We start from the raw sequence: 15888 nt of genomic DNA, 5'->3' as shown, positions 1-15888 counted from the left end.
TGAGTTTATGAATCACCAGATCACAACTAGCAGAGCTGGAGGCTAAATGAGCATGACTTTAACTCAATGTTACATCTCTTTAATACTTTATGGGAAATTCACTGGGAATATAAAAAACAGACAAGTCTCCTATGGCAGGCATCCTATTCCCTGTGTAGTGCACTACTTTTGACTGAGCCATATGTGGCTAACCCTCTGTCACTTAATGACACAGGGAATAGGGTGTCATTTGAGACACAGAAGTAGCTGGATACAGTGTTGAGTCATCGTAAACACTTGTAAAGATGGACGACACAGTGGAACCTAAACCAATACATGTATGGTGTCGCATAGTCTTTCTATAAAACATTCTGTATAAAGCCCTTCATCTCATCCTCCATAACCCTGGATTGACATCAATACAAGAGATTCAATCCAAAACCGCGATATAGCGTCCTTGACATTTAACAGTAATTTCGAATTAAAAGGTAATTGCCGACAACTGCATCATTTATCTTGAATGCGATCTCTGAACACGGTTACCTTTAAAAGGCTGCTTTGTTGACTAGAGCGCTCAGATTGAATCCCAGCCAAAACAATATTATAACAGAAATAGTCCATCCGATTGCAGGTTGTCCAGACAGATTCTACAAGCCTCCGTCATCTGAGTGATTGTCATGGCGATGACTGGCAGTTGACAACAGACATACCATCTTGCCGTTCTTCCTTTGTTCACCAGCTGCTCATAGAAGAGAGAACAGACCCAGACATCAATGCATTATCAATAGCCTTGTTATTGACTGATCAACGGTTCTGCTCAGTGGTGACTATTGGAGCTGTAAAGTTAAGCAACTTTCTCACCTGTAGGTAGTTTGTAGTCTACTAAGAGTCACTGATGATGTCTGCATACAGGTCAGGAGGAGGAAGAACCACCATATCTGGAAGCTTCAAATCTGCTTCCTCTTTACACCTATAGAGAAACACATGCCTGTCACACACCCACTCTAATGCCTTTAAGACACACCCACTCAGTGACACAGCTCAATAACATGCACAACCCAAGCCAAGAAAACCTGTGATAAATTACACAAGGTGCCATTTCTTTCTATCCAACTTACAGGTACACTGTCTCTGGTCCTTCTATGTCCATAGGGCCTGGAAATGAAACAAGAAAGATGTTTTAAAGGTATTTTCCCACTGTCATCTGAGTGTCAGATTCAAAGGTAGAAAGTTAATTCCTTTCATTGAACTCATGAATTCCAACATTCTTTCAACCATTATGAGCTGGTTTCCTGGACCCAGATTAAACCCTACTGAGGGGTATACTACAAACTAGGACCAATGAATTAGCCAGCTAACTTTGATAAACCATAAATTTGCTTTCTTATTGAATCAAAAACGTAAGTTAAGTTCCATATACGTCTTGGTTGTTGAGTCAATTAGACCATGCCAACTTCAAGCTCATCTTTCTAAAAAAGTAAAGGTTATTTCAGAATATTTAGGCAAGTTAGCTGACTAACTCCTCGGGATAACCCTCGGGACTATTAGATGTAGGATTTTAAAATAATCCTGCAAAAAAAGGAAATGTGAATTATAATTAATGGAGATTTTTGTAGGGGTTGATACATTTTTCATAAGGGAAATTTTAAATCAAGTCAAAAAATGTCAATGTGGAAATTACAAACTTCAGAAGCCTTTTTTGCATTACAGGAAAGTTCTCCTGCAACAGGGTGATCAAATTAAGATCCTAAATCTGTATTAAAGAACGGCATGCACAATGGATAATTTGGGTCTAGGTAACCAGCCCAAGGACAATATACCTAATGTGTGGAATGTGTAGGACACAGAATCCACCCATAGCGCGTTACTTACTGATCGGTTCTTCAGGTTCAAGTTCTTCAGGTCTTCTTGGAGGGAGACAGTAGGGAAAGAGAGAGCTGGTCGAGTAAGGAGAGGAGAAGAAAGAAAAAACGAGAAGCTGAAGAAAATGTAGCCCATTTCAGAAGAACAGAATAGCATACTCAGTTGTCCTTATGTTAGGCTCTGATCTGGCTATTCCATATGGCTGTGGGCTACACTAGTTCATTTAGCAGACAATATTTGCTTAGAATTCCGTGGCATTATTTTATAGTATGAAGAATACAATTGAACATAGCTGAAAAAAATTATTTGAGGGAGCTGTAAAGCAACTCTGTAGAAGAGAATGGAGAACATTCATAGGTTAAACCTGCATGGATTTTGGACGCAGCTGTAATCAGACATAGCACCCTCAACCTCACGTATATACCTTGTCTATACATATTCCATAATGTCCCTTTGTTAAAAGTTTTTCCAATTAAAGTCCATATACTCTTAACAGTCCCTACTTCTAAATGTCACTGTTAAAATAGTCAATATTGGAATTTCTGTGTTATGGACTGACCTCTCTGTGGGCTCTTCCTCAATGAGGGAGGAGAGAGGTTCATCATCATCATCATGTGCCCACTCCTCACTGTCGTCTGTGACTGGGAGGAGAACACACACAGAGTTTATTTGGATCCACAATATGACATGTGTGCATGTTGTGACGACCCTCCCACTCTGTCTGCCGTATTCTTTCTCTTTGCTCTAGTTTTCCTTATTAGGATGCCGGTGGGCGGAGCCGGGAGGGTCGTCAGCGACATGGGACATACCTGGGCCGGGTGTGTCCCAGGATAAATACACCACTTCCCCATTCATGGAGGAGACTCCATGCAGACACCTTTATAGATTTTGTTGTGGACTTTTGTTTGTTTGCTTTGGCACCTTTCAACACCCCTCATTATCACATTTATACATGCAAACACTCACTTACACTACTGATTACTGATTACACACACCATTGTTAATTGTATTTAGTTTACTTTATGTAATAAATACACTGCTCAAAAAAATAAAGGGAACACTTAAACAACACAATGTAACTCCAAGTCAATCACACTTCTGTGAAATCAAACTGTCCACTTAGGAAGCAACACTGATTGACAATAAATTTCACATGCTGTTGTGCAAATGGAATAGACAAAAGGTGGAAATTATAGGCAATTAGCAAGACTTTTGAATGCTGGCGGTGCTTTCACTCTAGTGGTAGCATGAGACGGAGTCTACAACCCACACAAGTGGCTCAGGTAGTGCAGCTCATCCAGGATGGCACATCAATGCGAGCTGTGGCAAGAAGGTTTGCTGTGTCTGTCAGCGTAGTGTCCAGAGCATGGAGGCGCTACCAGGAGACAGGCCAGTACATCAGGAGACGTGGAGGAGGCCGTAGGAGGGCAACAACCCAGCAGCAGGACAGAGGTAGCGGTCCAGTTTGGACTGGACAGTTTGATTTTACAGAAGTGTGATTGACTTGGAGTTACATTGTGTTGTTTAAGTGTTCCCTTTATTTTTTTGAGCAGTGTATATTTTGTTATTCCTTGTCTCCACGTTGTCTGCCTTTTGTTATGAACTTCGAGCCAGTTCGTGACAATGTGCACTAAATTATTGACTGTAATCAGTGAAGTACTTACAGCTGCCTGTATCTTCCTGAAGTGGGTAGTGATTGGATGTCCTGCTGTCCATACTGGCCACCTCTCCTCCCTGTTCTACCATAGTGGTAATGTTTTTACAGCTGATGGCCCGAGAGGCCCTCTTCCCCATTTCCAACATCTCCTTAATGTCCAGCTCCACGTCGCTCACTGAGATGTATCCATCTACATACACATACAGTACCAGTCAAAAGTTTGGACACACTTAGTCATTCAAGGGGTTTTCTTAATTTTTACTATTTTCTACATTGTAGAATAATAGTGAAGACATCAAGACTATGAAATAACATATGGAAAAATGTAGTAACCAAAAAAGTGTTAAACAAATCAAAAGATTCTTCAAAATAGCCACCCTTTGCCTTGATGATAGCTTTGTGCACTTTTGGCATTCTCTCAACCAGCATCATGAGGAATGCTTTTCCAACAGTCTTGAAGGAGTTCCCACATATGCTGAGCACTTGTTGGCTGCTTTTCCTTCACTCTGCAGTCCAACTCATGCCAAACCATTTCAATTGGGTTGAGGTCACATGATTGTGGAGGCCAGGTCATCTGATGCAGCACTCCAACACTCTCCTTGATCAAATAGCCCTTACACAGCCTGGAGGTGTGTTTTGGGTCATTGTCCTGTTGAAAAAACATGATAATCCCACTAAGCTCAAACCAAATGGGATGGCGTATCGCTGCAGAATGCCGTGCTAGCCATGCTGGTTAAGTGCCTTCTAAATAAATCACATTAATGTCCATTGCTCGTGTTTCTTGGCCCAAGCAAGTCTCTTCTTCTTATTGGTGTCCTTTATTAGTGGTTTCTTTGCAGCAATTGACCATGAAGGCCTGATTCACGCGGTCTCCTCTGAACAGTTGATGTTGAGATGTGTCTGTTACTTGAACTCCGTGAAACCTTTATTTGGGCTGCAATTTCTGAGGCTGGTAACTCTAATGAACTTATCCTCTGCAGCAGAGGTAACTTTGGGTCTTCCTTTCCTGTGTTGGTTTTCATGAGAGCCAGTTTCATCATAGCGCTTAATGGTTTTTGTGACTGCACTTGAAGAAACTTTCAAAGTTCTTGAAATTTTCCGGATTGACTGACCTTCATGTCTTAAAGTAATGATGGACTGTAATTTCTTGTTGCTTATTTGATCTGTTCTTGCCATAATATGGACTTAGTCTTTTACCAAATAGTGCCATCTTCTGTAAACCACCTCTACCTTGTCACAACACAACTGATTGGCTCAAACGCATTAAGAAGGAAAGAAATTCCACAAATTAACTTTTAACAAGGCACACCTGTTCATTGAAATGCATTCCAGGTGACTACCTCATGAAGCTGGTTAAGAGAATGCCAAGAGTGTGCAAAGCTGTCATCAAGGTAAAGGGTGGCTACTTTGAAGAATCTAAAATCTAAAATAGATTTTGATTTGTTTAACACTTTTTTTGGTTACTACATGATTCCATATGTGTTATTTCATAGTTTTGATGTCTTCACTATTATTCTACAAAGTAGAAAATAGTCCAAATAATGAAAAGCCCTTGAATGAGTAGGTGTGTCCAAACTTTGACTGGTACTGTACATATAACATATACAGATGTAGGATCTTAATTTGAGCCAGTTTTCTACAGCAGGATAATAATCCTGAAGCAACATGAAATGTGAATTATTATTTGTGGACATTTTTGTTGCGTTTGATACATTTTTCATTAGGACAAATCAAGTCTGACATTTCAAATGGGAAATTACAAGCTTTAGAAACCTTTTTGAAAGTCAAATACACTACAAGTTTGAATTTCCTACTGTGCACCTGTTATAACCTGGGTTAGGGATTGGCCGGGGTAGGCCGTCATTGTAAATAACAGTGTGTTCTTAACTGATTTGCTTAGTTAAATAAAATACAAAATATATATAACTGAGATGTACCCGTCTATGCACACACATAGATATGTAAACCTATATTGAAACAACAACTCCAGATTTTGAGCCATTCATTTGACAGATTTTATGTACATCTGTATTTGTGTAGAGGTCAGAGGTCAGGGGTTAGGGAGGTGTGTAACCTACATGTATTAGTGCTGTCCCTGGCCAGCCATTTTCCTTTCGGGCAGTTTGTGGTCCGTATGATGCTGACTATGTCCCCATTCTTCACAGCCAGGTCGTTCTTATGTCCTTTAGACGCTACCATCACTGTAGCCTGGTATATAGCCTCCTTCTGACCTGTTATCTACACACACACACACACACACAGGTAAATATACTCTCAGCAGCCCATACTGTATTTACTGTAGAGGAGCGTGATTAATGTAATGTAAGTCTGTTAATCCATTAATGGCATAAACTGCTAGTGGGGCTGCTACTGTTGATATTACCTTGTGTATTAATATGTGTATAACAGAGCGTATTAGTGTAGTGTGCAGTGTATGTAGTGTGTGTACTAGCAACACTTTGATATTTTTTTGATAAGTCCCGCCCCTTCTCCCATCGCTAGTATTCAGATTTGAGATCCAAAATCATTAATTTACATCATTGGGAGACTTGCTCAAAAATTCAAGTTAACCCTGTAAATCTCAAGTCAAAATACATCTCTCTGTGATAGAAGTTATTACCATGTTAACATGTTGTTCAGATAATCTGCCATCCTAAAGAATGAAATCACACTGGTTTCTACTGCCGAGAGTACTATTTCACCCTCCTCTCCTCTCCTCCCCTTAGGGTTACTTACCTTAAACTTCTTCATCTCATTTTCTTTATTCTCTCTCTCTTTCTGCTCTTTCCTCTCTCTTTCTTTCTGTTCTTTCTTCTCCTTCTCCAAACGTTGTTTTTCTATCTTTTTCAATTGTTTCTCATCTGGGGTTTCCGAGGCAGGCTTCTTCAAGAACCAGCCAGTCTTGGGTGTTTCTTCTGTCTGTAAACAATTGGAAGATGAAGGACATGTCTGTCCAGATCTTTACTGGGTCATTAGATTTACACAGGATAGATGCAGAGAAGTACCTGAGCGATAGATCAGGCTTTACTGTGTGTAATACAGACCTGGGTCAAATACCTTCAAATACTGAGCTATCAACCAATCAAAACACTCAGAATATTCCTTACCGGAAGCTGAGTCTCAGCATATGGGTCTGTGAAAGATGAAAGTTAGAGAAATAGTTAAGAAAACATGATGACATCTGAGCCCATAATTTCTGTTAATTTATTTTATTGGCTGCAGTTATGGCTAGATAAGATCCAATCATGAGTGAGAAAGCAATGTCAGTCTGTTAAGGGTGATAGGAGAAAAGAGTAAAGGAGACAGACGTCGCCGCTCAGACATAAAAACACATTAGCCTCACTGCCTGGACTACATTACATTACATACAGTACACACACACACCCACACACATCTGACCTCATCTCTCATACCCACAGCTGGAAAGTGTCATATGGTGGACAGCATCTAAGGTTCTTTCTGATGCAACATGCAACATCTGATGCGACATTGGCTTCGCGAGGCTAGCCAATGTCCAGTCTCTTGACAACAAGGCAGACGAAATTCGAGCAAGGGTTGCCTTCCAGAGAGACATCAGAGATTGTAACATTCTCTGTTTCACGGAAACATGGCTCACTCGGGATACGTTGTCAGAGTTTGCACAGCCACCCGGTTTCTTCACGCATTGCGCCGACAGAAACAAACATCTCTCTGGTAAGAAGAATGGTGGGGGTGTATGCCTTATGATTAACGAGTCGTGGTGTGATCATAACAACATACAGGAACTCAAGTACTTTAGTTCACCTGACCTAGAATTCCTTACAATCAAATGCAGACCGCATTATCTACCAAGAGAATTCTCTCAGATTATAATCACAGCCGTGTATATCCCCCCCAAGCAGACACCTCGACGGCCCTGAAAGAACTTCATTGGACTCTATGTAAACTGGAAACCACATATCCTGAGGCTGATTTATTGTAGCCGGGGATTTTAACAAAGCTAATCTGAAAACAAGGCTCCCTAAATTTTATCAGCATATCGAATGTGCGACTCGGGCTGGCAGCATTCTGCATCATTGCTACTCTAAATACCGCGACGCATACAAAGCCCTCCCTCACCCTCCTTTCGGCAAATCTGACCACAATGCCATTTTATTGCTCCCAACCTATAGACAGAAACTAAAACAGGAAACACCCGTGCTCAGGTCTGTGATTCAAGAGCCTCAGACAACAACATTGATGTATATGCTGATTCGGTGGTCAAGCTTATTAGCAAGTGCATCGGTGATGTTGTACCCACGGTGACTATTAAAACCTTCCCCAACCAGAAACCGTGGATTGATGGCAGCATTCGCGCAAAACTGAAAGCGCGAACCACTGCTTTTAATCATGGCAAGGTGACCAGAAACATGACCGAAATCAAACAGTGTAGCTATTCCCTCCGCAAGGCAATCAAACAAGCTAAGCGTCAGTATAGAGACAAAGTAGAGTCGCAATTCAACGGCTCAGACACGAGACGTATGCTCCCAGACAAATTAAACGACTTCTTTGCTCGCTTTGAGGACAATACAGTGCCACTGACACGGCCCGCTACCAAAACCTGCGGGTTCTCCTTCACCGCAGCCAACGTGAGTAAAACGTTTATACGTGTTAACCCTCGAAAGACTGCCGGCCCAGACGGCATCCCTAGCCGCGTCCTCAGAGCATGCGCAGACCAGCTGGCTGGTGTGTTTACGGACATATTCAATCAATCCCTATCCCAGTCTGCTGTTTCCACATGCTTCAAGAGGGCCACCATTGTTCCTGTTCCCAAGAAAGCTAGGGTAACTGAGCTAAACGACTATCGCCCCGTAGCACTCACTTCCGTCATCATGAAGTGCTTTGAGAGTCAAGGATCATATCACCTTCACCCTATCTGACACCCTAGACCCACTCCAAATTGCTTACCGCCATAATAGGTCCACAGACGACGCAATCGCAATCACACTGCACACTGCCCTAACCCATCTGGACAAGAGGAATACCTATGTAAGAATGTTGTTCATCAATTACAGCGCAGCATTTAACACCATAGTACCCTTCAAACTCGTCATCAAGCTCGAGACCGTGGGTCTCGACCCCGCCCTGTACAACTGGGTCCTGGACTTTCTAACGGGCTGCCCCCAGGTGGTGAGGGTAGGAAACAACATCTCCACCCCGCTGATCCTCAACACTGGGGCCCCACAAGGGTGCGTTCTCAGCCCTCTCCTGTACTCCCTGTTCACCCATAACTGCGTGGCCATGCACGCCTCCAACTCAATCATCAAGTTTGCAGACGACACCATAGTGGTAGGCTTGATTACCAACAACGAGGAGACGGCCTACAGGGAGGAGATGAGGGCCTTCGGACTGTGGTGTCAGGAAAATAACCTCACACTCAACATCAACAAAACAAAGGAGATGATCGTGGACTTCAGGAAACAGCAGAGGGAGCACCCCCATATCCACATCGACGGGACAGTAGTGGAGAAGGTGGAAAGTTTTAAGTTCCTCAGTGTACACATCACGGACAAACTGAAATGGTCCACCCTCACAGACAGCGTGGTGAAGAAGGCGCAACAGCGCCACTTCAACCTCAGGAGGCTGAAGAAATATGGCTTGTCACCGAAAACACTCACAAACTTTTACAGATGCACAATCGAGAGCATCCTGTCGGGCTGTATCACCACCTGGTACGGCAACTGCTCCATCCACAACCTTAAGGCTCTCCAGAGGGTAGTGAGATCTGCACAACGCATCACCGGGGGTAAACTACCTGCCCTCCAGGACACCTACACCACCCGATGTCACAGGAAGGCCAAAAAGATCATCAAGGACATCAACCACCCGAGCGACTGCCTGTTCACCCTGTTATCATCCAGAAGGTGAGGTCAGTACAGGTGCATCAAAGCTGGGACCGAGAGACTGAAAAACAGCTTCTATCTCAAGGCCATCAGACTGTTGAGTGGCATCTGCCAACATACTAACTCAAATCTCTAGCCACTTTAATAATAAAACATTGGATGTAATAAATGTATCACTAGTCACTTTAAACAATGCCACTTTATATAATGTTTACATACCCTACATTACTCATCTCATATGTATATACTGTACTCTATAGTAGAACTTACTGTAAGGTGCCTGTGTCTTACTCTTCGCTGATCCTTTCTTTTTATTGGTGGGTTGACCCTTGACCTTCTGCTTGGCTGAGGGCATGTCCTCATAGGCATTGCCACAGCTTTCATAGGTGCTGTCTTCTGCCTGGGCTCTGGAGAGTTGGGGGTGGGAGAACGGTCAGTCAGTGACAACAACATGACATAGAGCACTATTCTAGTGGAGAACAAGAGCTGGATATGTTCTTGAGAAGTAGGTACGTTTGAGAGAGAGAGTAAGAGATAGCTGGTTGTGTTACCCTGCAGCTGGCTGGGGGTTCTGGCTGAAAGGGGAGGCATGGACAGTTTCCTGAAGAACCTCCACGGGAACCTCCACCCCCGGTTCTGATTCTGGAATCTCTCTGAATTCAAATCCAAACTCTGGAACTCCCTGGTCCTCAACTTCCGGAAACTCCTCACCCTCTTCCAGAATCTCCTGTTCTAGAGGCATTGTCTCTGGAATGTTGTCTGCGTTTAGTGGGGCAAACTCAGGGTCACCATATTCTCCGTACCCCCACTTAGACACCTCTAAGTCCACTAAGTCTGCAGGCTGGAACTCCGGGGCTTCCAAGTCCAGAACATCCGATCCTACATCCTCAAACTCAGGAACGTTGAGAGCAGAATCAGCTGAAGGAACAGGAATCTCCACAGCTGTGAAGAGAGACAGATAGTTACTCAACAAGAACAACCACACACTGATAACAATACACTATCCTTTCCATTTTAGCGTGTGTGTCTGGGAATGTGAGATATGCTTGTTTATGTGTAATGTGGTTTGTTTCTGTGGTTTGTGAACACAATGCTGTGGAGCTCTTTAGAAACAGAACATGTCCAGTGTGAGGAGAAGTTGGTAGGATGTACCATAAGCAGTCAGGTCCACGGAGGGGAGTTGGGGGGGTTTCTCTGGCGGGGCTCCTCGGGTGGAGGCCTCTGGGAGGCGCTTTCTCGGGGGAGGAGGGGGCACCACAAACAGGTCTGGTAGGACGTCCCTTGCCCCCTTCTCTGCTACCCCCTCCAACATAGGAGACGCCTGCCCTAAAGAGAGGGAGGGAGGGAGATTCAATACTAAGAAAGCTAAAGCAGTGAAACCTACAGTGTAGGTTATAGTGTTGTTGTAGTGTAACGCTGTGAAGCGAAAAGACTTCAGTCAACACAAATGGCCTCTCTAAAAGGCTTTGTTAAAGTTGAAGACAATGACAGCAGCACCCAATCATGGCAGACACGCTGTTCCTCTACACCACAGTGACAATGATAGTTTAAATACCTTCTCTACTCCTCCCTACTCTTCTCCTCTCTTCCTCCCCCTTTCCTCCTCTACTCCGCCCTACATTCCCCCACTCCTGTTCTCCTCCTCTACTCCGCCCTACATTCCCCCACTCCTGTTCTCCTCCTCTACTCCGCCCTACATTCCCCCTCTCCCGTTCTCCTCTACTCCGCCATACTCTCCCCCTCTTTTCCTCCCCCTTTCCTCCTCTACTCCACCCTACTCTCCTCCTCTCTTCCTCCTCTTTTCCTCCTCTACTCCACCCTACATTACCCCACTCCCGTTCTCCTCCTCTACTCCACCCTACTCTCCTCCTCTCTTCCTCCCCCTTTCCTCCTCATCCACCCTACTCTCCCCCTCTCCTCTCTCTCCCCCTCTGTCCTCCTCAGGACAGAGTTGTTTCTGGCTCTGAGAGGTAGAGAGGTATTTTACCTGCTCTGCTTTTTAGTGTCTGCAGCTTTGCAACAACACCCATTGTCTTACCTGGGGTGTAAGGGATGAGCTGCACTCCTGTGTACTTCATGTTCAGAGTACAAAAGCAGGGTGAACAGAAGATGGAAAGAGAGAGAGAGGAAGAGAGAGAACAGGGGTATCAGGGCGAGAGGTACAGAGAAAGAGAGGGAGAGAGACACTTACTAATGTCAATACCGTTGACTAGGGCCGGTATCAGGGGTGTAGGGGCTGCCGCCCCTGCCTGGTCATCGTAGTCGATTGGTGGGAGCTCAGGTAGGGATTTCATCGGGGTGGGGCTAGGGTTGTGGGGGGGTGGGGGTAGGTCCTCTATGGTGGGCGTGACAGGTCTGGAGGGGACGGGGGTCGTAAGAGGGCTGGGGGGAATGGAGTTAACATTAACATAATAAGAACAATATGGTCATTTATCGGACTCTTTCATCAAAAGCGACTGGGGGATAGTGTTAATGTGTATGTATTGAAGGTATATTGTGTACCTGGCGAGCGTCCTCTTAGCTTTCTCCAGAGCATTGAAGATTATCTCTGAACCTCTTTTTTTTGGTGAACTCATCTCTTCTGCTCGTCCTAGAGCCAACAGGGCCGAGAGTGGCCGTTCCTGGACCCCCACGGGCCTCTCAGGCTGGAGGGACGGGGGTGCGACTGAGGGGTCACCAGCTGGGGGAGGGGGGGTGTGAGAGGGAAGTGGAGAGGCAGAGGTCTCGACTATAACAGCAATATCCACTACTACAGACTCAGGTTCAAGTTCAGCAGCTGGAGGTGTAGGGGGAGGAAGAAGAGAGGGGGTAGGGTCAGGGGGTGGGGATGGGGATGGAGTGGCGATAACAGGTGGAGGTGGGGTGGAGGTAGAGAGTGGAGGTGGGGAGGGGACAGCAGGGAGTATATGGGTTACTGGGGGAGCTGGTATTGGGCTGAATGGGGCCAGAACAGGGGAAGGGGTAGGGCGGACTGATACTGGCAGGGTGGGGGCTGGGATGGTTTCAGCTGGGGTTTTAGGACTGAGGGTTTCAGGGATGTGATCAATGATAGCAGGGTCAGGGATCACTGGGATGGGGTTAGGTGGTGTAACGACTGTAATGGCTTCAGCTGCTGATGCAGGTTTCAGTGTGGGGGGTAACAGGGTAAATACTGGGTTATGAGTCAGCTCCATGGGTAAGGGGGAATCTAGTACTGGGGCAGGTATCGAGGCAGGGGTTAAGTGAACAATGTGTACTGCTGGGGAAGGTGGGATAATGACGGTACGTATAGGTATATCACCAGGGGGGGCTGGGGTTCCGAAGGTGGTTAGAGGCATGAGAGGTTCAGGGTCAGTCAGGCCTGGGCTGGCTATGTCCAGTATGGGGAAAGGAAGAAGCTCAACTCTCCCCTCTTTCCCCTTCTTCCCTGTTTTCACTGACTTCCCGATGCCCAGAAAACCCTTCTTCTTTGTTGTGTTTATGGGCGGTGGTGACATGTCTACCAGCTCAACACTACCCCCCTTAGATCCCCCAGGGGACAGCAGGGACACCTTCTTGTTCTTCATGACCAGGTCTGCTTCTTTCTTCTGTTTCTGGTCCAGCAGATCCGACCTCACCGCTACTTCTACAATATCTTTCCCTCCATTCATCCTTTCATCCGCCTTCTCTTTATCAGCCTTCGCCTCTGCCTTCTTTTTACCTAGTAATTTCACCTTTCCCTCATCCTTGTCTTTGCCCTTCACCTTCTTCTCCTTCTCCTCCTTGACGATGACTCTGGATGCGATGCCACCCGGCCCCTGGAGGGAGGAGAGGAGGGAAGGTCGAGCACCATGCGGTAGGGAGTGTGAGTTGGAGGGTGTGTGTGATGTTGAGCTGAGGGAAGGAAGGCAGTTTGTAGGGCTGTGAGGAGGAGGCAGGACTTTAGGTTTCTCAGGGAGAGCAGATTTGGTCCCGGGCTGCTTCAGCATCAACACTTCCTCATCCTGGAACTTTGCCCTCAAGGACTTGAAGTCCAGAAAGTCTTCTTCCTATCAGACAGAGAAAGGACATTTCAAACTTGTAGTGTATTTGAGGTTTAAAAAGGCTTCTGAAGTTTGAAAATGTCCACTTTTAATTTATTTTGACTTGATTTTGTATCAACCACTACAAAAATGTAATTCATTATAATCCACATAATAATTCACATTTCCTGTTGCTGCAGAATTATTTTCCTGCTGTAGCAAACTGGTTCAGATTAAGATCTTACATCTGTATCTCTCTCTCTTTTCACAGTCTAATTCAACATGAGATAAAACAAACTAAGTGACCGTATCATTATTTTCAAGGTGGGGTGCACAACCCCCAAAGCATCTTCCAGACGCTCTGGCACCAAAACTGCCAAAAGAAACTCATAGCAGCCTAATTCCTTTAGGTGAGAGCCAGGGGGCAATAGAACTATAGGTCAGGGGCCCTGGGCTGTGTGTGTGTGTGTGTGTGTGTGTGTGTGTGTGTGTGTGTGTGTGTGTGTGTGTGTGTGTGTGTGTGTGTGTGTGTGTGTGTGTGTGTGTGTGTGTGTGTGTGTGTGTGTGTGTGTGTGTGTGTGTGTGTGTGTGCGTGCATACGTGACAGACCAGTCACCAGTTGGGCTGCTATACCACATGATGACTCTTCCATCTATCCATCCATATGCATGCACACACACACACACACAGATAAAGACAGATATTTTAAATAAAATCTGAAGTTATTACAAAAAGTGTTGCCCTTACCTGCATTACATAATGTTACATTTAAACAATAAAGCCACACAGCAATAAACGAGAGAGAAGAGCCACCTAATAGATGTTGAGGCAAGCAGAATGGGCATCATGCCAACTCCCCATCGGACTAAAACTATTCATGGTAACGACCTTCATTATGGGTGATTGGGGTTGGTTGTCACGCTTTGTACTCGTCTGTATTTCTCATCACCAGCCTATCTTAGAAGACTCTTTTCAATATTAATAGGAAGTCCGAGGGCTTGGGTTAAAATAGGGACCCATTTTATCCTCCTGTCTTATTTCAACATGGAGTTACCATCGAACACACCTTGTCCACTTGTGACAACCAGCCAAATCACGGGTTGGTTGTCACACAGTATGGGGTTGGTTGTCACAATGTTTGCTACTAGTTTATTCCTTTTGTAACAGGAAATTAAGCAATATAGTATACTTATGCAATAAGGCCCGAGGAGGTTTGGTATATCTCCAATATACCACGGCTTAGGGTTGTTCTTAGGCATGACGCAACATGTTTATAAACTGGTTACCAACATAATTAGAGGAGTAAAAATAAATGTTTTGTCTTACCCGTGGTATACGATCTGATATACCATGGCTGTCAGCCAATCAGCATTCAGGGTTCGAACCACCCAGTTTATAAAGAGGCTTAGAATTCGCCTTTCTTTGATGGAACGATATTCCCAACAAAATTCTACATTTTATGCCTTGAGAACAACATATGACATTTTGAGTAAATTTGTGTGTATGCGTGTGTTTGCACACGCAGGGTGCGTGACAGGGTGTGTGACAGAAAATATATGTTTGTGAGAGAGAGGCAACAAACCCAGATAGCACAGATACCTCGGCCCAACGGATGTATACATGATGCTTCGGGAAGATGCAGTTTAAGACATTGTTTGCCAATTTTCCAGATGTCTCACAGATGTTTGTAGAATAGCTACATTCGAAATGCTACAGATCTACATCGTTTATAGTCGGCAAGGCATCAACATTCTTCCCAATGTCCAATCGCTCTCCACACTACATATACCACCCCACACCATCATTTTTTTAACACTTTGAAACACAAATGCCCCTCACCTCAATGTTTTGTCATGCTGACATTAATTGTCCAGGTGGATGAGTTCTTTCAAAGAATTCACACATTTGAATTTTACAATTATCACACAGCACCCTGTAGATTGGGAGTAATATGCACTATGACAACCAACCCGGTCTCCTCTATACCGGGACGGCGCTGTGTGCGTGCAAGGGAGAGAGAAAATGAGAAGAGACCAGCACTGAAAGTGTAATAACACCAGATAAAAGTATTACCTGGTCCATCGTGCGTAATTCCACCAGGCAGAGAGACAGCTGTGGGTAGCCTTGTTCCACCTCTCTTGTATTTCTCCAGGTGTCAGCTTCTGCCTCTCATTCTGGCCATTTCATGTAGCGTCATTACACCAAGCAGTTACACAAAACAATCAACGCAATAACTCTGAATAACTTTTTCCAGTGGCAACAGTCCAGGAGGCTACCGGTAATGTTACTGTTGTCATCAACTAATAGAGGATTGGGCTAGTCTACATACCTTTACACTCTCTCAGGATGTCTTCATTAGCTTCAGGGATGGATGGTTTCGGTCTCGGAAGAGAGTCAGGTGGAATTATCTCTCTCGCTCTCATATAATTATTCACGCTCACATCGCAGAAACGGTCCGTCCAGCTAAACGGGTCAGCCAGCCAGCGGGTATCGTGGTGTCTGTCGAGAGCGCAAGGCATTTCAACGCAACGTGCATGATGAGCTTTCT

The 15888-nt window shown here is 44.8% G+C and overlaps 1 protein-coding gene across 1 annotated transcript; it reads right to left on the bottom strand.

Annotated features, from left to right (window-relative positions):
* Positions 1-63: 63 nt before the first annotated feature.
* LOC139541262 (FYN-binding protein 1-like) lies at positions 64-15888 on the bottom strand. Its single transcript, XM_071345714.1, has 16 exons — positions 15670-15888; positions 15414-15514; positions 11863-13367; positions 11552-11742; positions 10513-10686; positions 9912-10302; positions 9631-9767; positions 6607-6632; positions 6236-6418; positions 5578-5737; positions 3507-3689; positions 2402-2483; positions 1852-1916; positions 1098-1134; positions 841-949; positions 64-718 (listed from the first exon to the last, which is right to left on the bottom strand). The coding sequence occupies exons 2-15, from the start codon at positions 15420-15422 to the stop codon at positions 862-864; spliced, it is 3231 nt and encodes a 1076-aa protein (XP_071201815.1). The 5' UTR covers positions 15423-15514; positions 15670-15888; the 3' UTR covers positions 64-718; positions 841-861.

Source organism: Salvelinus alpinus, chromosome 16, assembly GCF_045679555.1.
Source record: "Salvelinus alpinus chromosome 16, SLU_Salpinus.1, whole genome shotgun sequence".
In the NCBI taxonomy this organism is placed as follows: Eukaryota; Metazoa; Chordata; class Actinopteri; order Salmoniformes; family Salmonidae; genus Salvelinus; species Salvelinus alpinus.
This window is presented reverse-complemented; position numbering and strand designations above follow the sequence as displayed.

Coding starts and splice junctions, on each gene's coding strand:
- LOC139541262 (XM_071345714.1), bottom strand. Junction 10,303..10,512: donor CGTGGACCTGACTGCTTATG/GTACATCCTACC, acceptor CTCTCTTCACAG/CTGTGGAGATTCCTGTTCCT. Junction 2,484..3,506: donor TCAGGAAGATACAGGCAGCT/GTAAGTACTTCA, acceptor TTCTCCTCCCAG/TCACAGACGACAGTGAGGAG.